This window comes from Trachymyrmex cornetzi, unplaced genomic scaffold (assembly GCF_001594075.2).
Source record: "Trachymyrmex cornetzi isolate Tcor2-1 unplaced genomic scaffold, Tcor1.1 scaffold131, whole genome shotgun sequence".
Classification (NCBI taxonomy): Eukaryota; Metazoa; Arthropoda; class Insecta; order Hymenoptera; family Formicidae; genus Trachymyrmex; species Trachymyrmex cornetzi.
The window spans coordinates 1,146,029-1,154,860 of NW_017295884.1; the positions used below are offsets into that span (position 1 = coordinate 1,146,029).

The window sequence follows — 8,832 nt, forward strand, 5'->3', positions numbered from 1 at the left end:
GTAAACAGAAAGTCGCGGGTTTGCACATACGTGACCAAAACTATTAGCACCCTTTTACATTGTGTTTCTATTTTTTAGTAACCGTTGGGCTAACAGGAGTACATTTTTCGGAAACGCGCTTTTGCCACATCCCTTTGTTGTCGCCTGTGTACCGACACTCAGTTTGCACGGATCCCAAGTGCTGCAAAATGGTGCGGGATGTTGTTGCGTTGTTTGACGACTGCAGAATCTGAACCCCGCGCGCTCGCGAGTCGTAACTACCAAGTTTCATATAAAATTGCCCGATAATGGCCACAGTGGTTTCGGATTGACGGCCGGCTCTTTTATACCTATGCTCATGCAAACACGTTTTCATTCGTTCTCGTCCGATCCCTGTCAACGGTTTGTCCACCCAACCCCGGGGTTTTCGCATATGTCCGAGCTCGTCAGTCTCGTAACTTTATAAGCAATAACCGAACGCGAGCGCGACAGGTTTATGGGTTGCTCGCCGCGATCTTTACGCCCTTGCATCACCGCTGCCAGGTGCGGTCAGGGCTTTTTATGCATACGTGTTTTACGAGGCACGAGCTCTCCTTATCACGGTCCACGTGTAGACAGGAAAATAAAACGTAATTCCACGGCAAGGAAAAAAGAAAAAGACGGAAAGAGAGAAAGAGAAAAGAGGAGAGAGAGGGAGAGTTACATGGTCGTGTGACTTTTAGAGATACGTTCGCTTATCGGATATATGACCTGGCTTAGGTCAAATTGTGGTTTACCATAGTGACCTGCAATTCTTTCGGATTTTCGTATAAAAGTTGAGACTAAACAAAAGAGAATTCATATTCTATGTACATTTTATTAAAACATTAGATAAAGCTTTGTGTGAATTTAATACTTATTTAAATCAAATTTTAAAATAGCTATATTGTGCATTTGTGTCCCAAAATTGAAAATTTCGATTTATAAAAAAAAAACAAAACATAGATAACATGCGTTTTCTACGTATTATATTTAGATACTGTTCACGACGATGAGTCAGTGTCGACCGACGTCGCGACAAATACGAATAATAGTGTACTAGGAGTCTAGAGTCATCGATTGACAAGTACTATGTGCGTACTTTGTATGTACGTCAAAGAACAAATATAGCGATAGTTCATAAGCGTTCCTATTTTTATGTCGTTACAACGGAAATAATACTATCTTTCTTATGCACTGTCGCAAGTGTGGCAATTCTCAGGACAATCCGATTTTATACTCTCGAGTGTTCAGATATAGCACCTTAGACCTCATTTCCTCATCAGAATAGTCGTAGCATAACATTAATGCGGTCTTACGTATCATATTTAGAATCTGACTGGCAATAAGTACCAGGAAAAGTTCAAAGCGTATTAATTTTTCTTTCTAAACCACATAGCTGTATTCATAAACTTTGTGTTCCATAAATAAAAGTGTCTGTCTTGATACGAATGATAAGTGTGATACAATAACATTTACAAGTGCGATCAATGTTTTAAACTATTTTTTTTTTCTTAGTCGCTGTTAAAGAAGCAGGTCTGTTATTATTTAACGCGATTAGATATCAAGCATAGCTTGAAGAAAATTATAACTGCTCTGAGAAAGAGATACATATCATATGCAGTATACACATGTGTATTGTAATACGCGTACAGAGTGTATGTTTAAACATTCTTATCATTATAATAACATCGCAATCGTTAAACACTTGGCTACCGTTTGTACATATGACATCACCTACCTTATCTACTCGCGTAAAACATTTTACCTCGAAAAACATGATTTACAAGATTAAATTAGTAATTTCAAAGTAATTGTAATAAAATATAAATTAATAATTTTTCTGAAAAAGAAATCTCTCTGCACAGAAAGAACAGATTTTGTTAAAATCTAAAAAAATTTAACTACATAGATGCAAATTTAAAAATAATTTTTAATCAGTGATCTAATTTTGGGACATTATTGGTATTTAAGATTAAGTTTATTGAAAATGTCCAAAAATAATCGGCGCACAATCTCTCTCTCATTTCCGAAATAAATTTATTTAAAATATATATTAGATATATAGTAATCCAATATCTAACTTTGACCATATAAATTGGCATTTCGTATTTATTTAATTTATTCATATAAACGTTTTTTTTTTCTAATCTTAGTAATATGAAAATAATTTTGTTGAATCATCAAAATTATTATGTAGCATGCTTAAGCATTAATAACAATTCTAATAATTAGTTTGAGTGTTCTACATAATTATTTTGTCGATCTAAATAAAATTATTGTCAAATCTGTATCTTAGCAAAGTTATTAAATACTTTAGCAAATCTGTTCTTTCTATATGTAAAAATAACATATTTTTCCATAAAATGTATTTCCATAATATGTATTTCTAAAATTGCTCCAATATTATGCTCATAATGCTATCCCACAGCTACAATTTTTACATTTAAAAATTGCATATGTTTCTATCTAGTCCACAAATATAATCTCTTCGCGTCCCGTCTTCGTTTATGACAGAACTGGGACAGCGTGACGGTACTCGGCGGGTGCTCCATATGTTCAAGTATTCGAAGTAACCGATTACTTCGCTTATACATCGGCAACAGAGGATTATCAAGAGAGCGCTGATCGGTCCTCCCCGATGAGATCCATTAAAACGTAATCAATGAAGGACCGCCACGTAGAACCGCGAATTACGCTCCTCCCTACTGCGCGTAGTTTTCAGAAGCGGAAACTGCGGACGAACTAGGTACTTCAGCGTAGCTTCACGAGTAACGCGACTAGAACGGGGAGGAGGTAGAATAAGTAGGTTAACGAAATGGTCGTTCGCAAGCTTGAGATACCGCCACCAATTTCCAGTGGTCCTCAACTTGATTCGAAGTTCCTCCTAACAGGCAGGATACCCCGTGCTAGAATGCGCCACGAAGCGACAACAATTTTCCAGTCGGTTGTTCCTTCTCCATGCCGCCATGCATGCGCAAAATGTACTTTGTACGTAAACCTCGGAAATAGAAGATGTTCCTCTCTGTTTCCCCGTATCTCGTACCAGTTGTCCCGCGCGGCTCTTTGGAAGCGACCTCCCCGAACTCCAACCAGCGAAGATTCTGCCTCGTGCCTCGAAGAAACGTAAAAAAAAAGGGCAAATTATTGGGAGTCTTAAAAGGAAGCGAGGCAGCACTTGATTAGCGCATATAAGAAAGACATTCCACGAGTGGATTCTTCGCGGTCCGTTTTTACTCCGGATCGTTGTCGCGTTTCGCTTCGGCGCTAATTGCATTACTATCGACACTTCTTCCAGATTCCTTCCTCAACGCTCGCATAGTCACGACTATCCCTCTTACCTGGTATCGCAATATTCAAGTATTCATAGATGACAATTGACGAGAATATAATTAGTGGAATAATTAGTAATTAATTATTTAGTTAATAATTAGTTAGCAATTGTAATAACAGTTAGAAACTAGAGAATATAATTAGAAAATATAATTAAATACGTGATAAGGGCAAACTTTTCTGATTCATAAATAGGAGAACATGAATAATAATGACTATTTTGTTTTAGAGCGTCATCAATTGACATACATATTATATCTGTTATTTAAAAAATTAAAATTTATCACACAAATAGCTCATGTGTTCTACGATTTTATATATAAGTATATGTAAGTTTATAGATAAGAATATAAGTTTGAGAATTTAAAGGAAAATATACAGTTATATCAGTTACATTGATTTATTGATGACATGTACAAGACTTAAAAGCGAATAACCAAAATATTCAGTAACATATCTTTTTCTCAACGGCAATGCAATAGTGATAGTGTTGGTATAATAAATAGCTCAGAATGTATTAGATTGGTGTAGCTTTAAAATTGTTTATTTTACTTCTCTTCATCGTAATTGTATCCAGAAATCGTATCAGTCATAGAAGTAGCTGCTTTCACTGTGGCTAATTAAGGTCGTCCATACACATTAAGGGCGAAATTAATGCTATGACCTCTCAGACTTTTCCATCTCAAGGTGACGTTGCTGTGTCCAGGTCCACCATTCAAAATACTACAGTGTGCGCCGTTTCCGTTCGTCTTCTGATCCAATGCTTCAATGTAGGTGATACGTTCGTACCTCGAAATATTGAAGGTCCTTTCAATAATTTGAATCTTCATCCAGCTAGAATTCTTGATGATGTTCTCTCTGAGGACAATCCTGTCACCAGGCATCCTGTAGCCGACGATCAGATGGTGCGACTTATTATTGTCAGCATAGGAAGAGATAGCTCCATTGGCAGAGGGTACAGTGGTGATGGTCAATAGAGCGGCGACCAGAACAGTCAGACCGATTATGTACTTGTATGCTGACATCTTGCCTTAATTCGGACTCGAAAACCGCGTTACTATTACTGCAGGAAAGCTACTTGGTTTCTGTCGACGAAACGGGCATTCGGCGTTTAAATAGATGGAATAATCGCTTATCGCTCGGCTTATCATGATTATATCGCTGATGTCCCACCTGTTCTGGAAAGATACATTCCGCGAAAGAATCATTCTGATTAATACAAACTCGTCGCAACATGTTTAAACAACATTTCTCGCTATTTTATATAATAGAGAGAGAGAGAGAGAGAGAGAGAGAGAGAAGAAGAAGAAGAAGGGGGAGTAAACAGTATTATTTTTAATGAAATTTTTCAAGGGGGTAACCACTAGAGCTAAAATATTGTCCCACAGATTACATGATTTCATCTGATTACAAATAATTTTTTTCACTACTATGAAGTAATTTGGTAAAATATACGATTTTATTTAATATTATACAATGATATATTTCTCGTGGTTGCATATATAATTATCGGATTATATATAGAGATTTTATATAAATTTTATGATTTCGAGGATTCTGTCCCACGATTACATTAAGTGGTTACCCCCTCCAAATTTGTACCAAAGCGCACTGATGAGTTTATCATTCATGTTTTGTTAGTTATTTTATGATATTAACTTTATTATGAGTAATTTTATATTTGCTAAGAAAACATTAACATTTAATAATAAAAGGTGCATTAATTTTAGTTATATCATTACGGTAAGAAAATATTAATATTTAATAATAAAAGGTACAACAATTTATTATCATAAATTAAATTCAAAGCAACTAGAAACATGATAACATATACGCGTACTGACCGATATTCCCTCTATAATGCATAATGGATAATTATTTTAATTAGATCTTTAATTAGATGCGTCGGAGATATTGCAATCATTATTACTCTCCTATACATACGTTTCTATTCTGGTGTGATTCATTAAGAGTATATAGATTACGAGTTGGTATCAATATAATAAATCAATATTTTTATCTCTTAAATGTTATGAAACCTTTACGAGAATCATATCTCTTAATTGTCTCATTCTATCTTTGGAATTGATACAATTCACAAAATAAGATTGTACATAAGGCCAATAGCTTTACAGATGTCGGCGATTATTATTATTGTGAATAATGAATCATAATGAAAAATACTTGATATGGATTTAATAATAGCGATGAGAGAAACTACAATGCCGGTGTATTCTAATGATGTATCATGTATACTGGTTAAACATTGCACGTACAATACATACATGTGACATTTAATGTATATCTTCGGTAGTCAACATAGTAATATTTATACATACAATAATTGTTAAGCATTTTCACGTATACACATATATTGTTGTGTGTGTATGTGTGTATTAAAATATATTACAAATATTTAAAATATGTTTATATATATATACATATACATGTATATATATATATATATATGTATTAGGTGTTAAACTTAATTCTTGCCGTTTTTCGTCTCCAAAATTGATTTGTTTCGAAGGGAAGATGAATGAATACCTCAATCAAAGTAATTTCCTCCATTTTCTACTTTATTACTAATTAATAATACTTTGAATAAGGTATTTCCCTTCGAAGCAAATCAATTTTGGAGACGAAAAACGGCAGGAATTAAGTTTAACACCTAATATATATGTATATATGTATATATTATATATTGTACATATGTGGTAAAATTGCTAAATAAGAACAGATTTCTATATCATTTTCTTATTCCAAAAGTGACAATTTAAAAAATGTGATTTTCGAATTATTACTATGAATGAGTCAGATATAAAGATTATGTTATATCAATCATAAAAGATAAACTTAATTTCACAGTCCGTTCGCTAAATAATTCTCATTTTTAAGATTTTCAAAGAAATTATAATATCTTCTATACAAGAGAAACACATTTTGAGTTGTATCGTTTTTGTAAATAAAAAGGAAGTTCTTCTCAGGGTTGGGAAGTAACGCGTTATTTGTAACAACGTTACTTTTTCGTTACTTTTTTTCGGTAACGATTTGGTAACGCCGTTAATTTTTTTTATTAATAATGAGAAAGTAACGAAATTGACCCCGTTATTCTTGTATCGTTACTTTTTTATAGGTCACGGCCGTCACGGACAATAAAATTATACATATTATAATAATACATATTATACATACTATAATAAATAAACAAAAAACTTTTTGTCTATTTTTGTTTTAATCACTGTCGTCGCTTTAGCATAAGAACACTAAAAACTAAAGTATCTATTATATAATAAAATACCACAGAATTAAATATAAGTATATAAAATATTAATAAAAGATAAAAATATTCAAAGATAAATATGTTTCTAAATATCCTATAGTTTAGTTAGACTCTATCTTAGAAGCCTGTTTTACTATTTTAAAAAGTGTAATTATACAGAAGACAGGTTTATTCATTGATTTTGATGAAATTAGGACAGATTTCCTTATTTTAATAGTCATTAACTTTAACCATTAATCTCAGTTTACCGGGCAGAGTGACATTTATTTTTCTGCCAGATTCGTATATTTCGTGCAAAAATGCGTCGAATGACTCTAATTTCATCAAAATCGGTGAATAGTAGGCTCGTCTCATCCTGCATAATTACAAAAAAAAGTAACGAAAAGTAACGACTTTTTATCGTTATTTTTAAGTAACGGTAACGCGTTATTTTTTAGAATCGGTAACGAGTAATGGTGACGCGTTACTTTTAAAAAGTAACTTTCCCAATCCTGGCTTCTTCTACAGAAAACATTTAAATATTAATTAAGATAGTTTTGATGATCGAAGTTAGAAAAGAAATGATTTTAGCTAAAGAAATATACACTGTTAGTGATATATTTCAATATTTATGTATCTTTAATGAAATTTAACTTTTAATTCTGAATTCATTATAATTTTATGGAATATTAAAATCGTCATAATTAAAAAAGGGTAGTTTTTTTAAATTAAAAATAACAAAAATGATATCTGATTATATTTTTTTAAATGTATTCTTTTACCAATATATTCTTTTTGGCAAAATTATTTGATTAGTAATTTGTTAATAATTTTCTGTTAATTTATTATAAAAAATATTTTTTCTACTTTTCTAAAAAAATTTAATTTTTGAGTTGTTTTTTATTTTTAAAGTAAAAGGACAATATAAAGATCAACGAATAATAATATATATTTGATGTTGATATTTTACAGCAATTAGAAAATAAATAAATATAAAAAATAATTACACGCATTATAAGTTGTGCTTGTCAATAATCTTATGTTAAATTTGTTTTACTTTTTATTTTGTGAAAGGAAAAGATATATAAGTACTCTGAGAAATTAATATTATATTTTGATCTTTCGTGACAAATTTTCCAAATAAGTGAAGCTCTCCGATTGCAAGGGTCACAGCTGCTTTGTCAAGGCTGTTGGAGACTGTTTGCTCAGATGCTTGTTAACCGTGTGAACACCCAATATGTTATCTCGTGTATGCACTTAGGTCCTGCATCGAGAATAGATGCACTCGGATCATTAAGTCAATTGGTGAATACACGGTGACAGAATATTAGCTATAACGGCTTCGAATTCTCTCTTACCTCATATTTATTAAAAATATATCGTATGTACGTATATGCGAATAATATCAACTTATAAATTATCTACCATAAAAAATAATATTGTTGCTCATTGCATTTTTAACACACCTATTGTTAATTAAAAATCTGCCTTAAGGGGTTATGCCTACCTGCATGGTCGGAAAAACACGTATAATTCTTGGGAATTTTTTTTTAAAAAAACTTGAAGTGCTTTTGAAATGAACGTTTATGTTTTCAAATATATGTATTTCGAGGATAATTCAGTATTTTTTTTATTGCAAAATATCGATAAATAAGGAAGATGTAAGTAATCTCCCAGAAGCAATTTTTCTAGAAGCGTTTTGCGGTAACCACTCTAGCTTTGAGCTGATTTATCTCAAATCAAAAAGCCCAACAAATTTAGTTAATATATAAGATTATCTAGTGTCCGATTGTTCATTTTTTGAAAAATTAAGTTGCGACAAAATGGCGGCTGTTCAAATTCGAAGATACGATTTTTTTATCAAAGTTCGCGCATTTTTTTATCAGTAAAAAACAAGTACGCAACGAAAAAAAACCACGATCGGGCACTAGATTTTTTAGTATTAAAGAAACCTACCAAATTTCATTTTGATCGATGCAGCGGTTCTCGAGATATTTTGGTCACTGATTTAAAAAATGCAGTTTTGAGAAAAATGCGTTTGAAGTTTGCCAAGTGATTTTGAAAGGTGTCTCCTAAAATATATCTTAGAGTCCCCCAATAATTCGGACTGTACAAAATTAAAAAAAAAAATACGCAATTTCACATAAAATACCTGCTTTAAACGTTCAAACCAGTATACCTTTAAACTCACATAACTTCGTCAATTTTTATCGAATCGACTTGAAATTTACAGGGAATAT

General features: G+C 32.2%; 1 protein-coding gene across 1 annotated transcript; it reads right to left on the reverse strand.

Annotated features, from left to right (window-relative positions):
* Window positions 1-3,711: 3,711 nt before the first annotated feature.
* LOC108770732 (probable salivary secreted peptide) lies at window positions 3,712-4,428 on the reverse strand. Its single transcript, XM_018522435.1, has one exon. The coding sequence runs from the start codon at window positions 4,353-4,355 to the stop codon at window positions 3,951-3,953; it is 405 nt and encodes a 134-aa protein (XP_018377937.1). The 5' UTR covers window positions 4,356-4,428; the 3' UTR covers window positions 3,712-3,950.
* Between the last annotated feature and the right edge of the window lie 4,404 nt (window positions 4,429-8,832).

Excerpts from the sequence above, each read along its gene's own strand:
- LOC108770732 (XM_018522435.1), bottom strand. The coding sequence starts at position 4,355 with ATGTCAGCATACAAGTACATAATCGGTCTGACTGTTCTGGTCGCCGCT.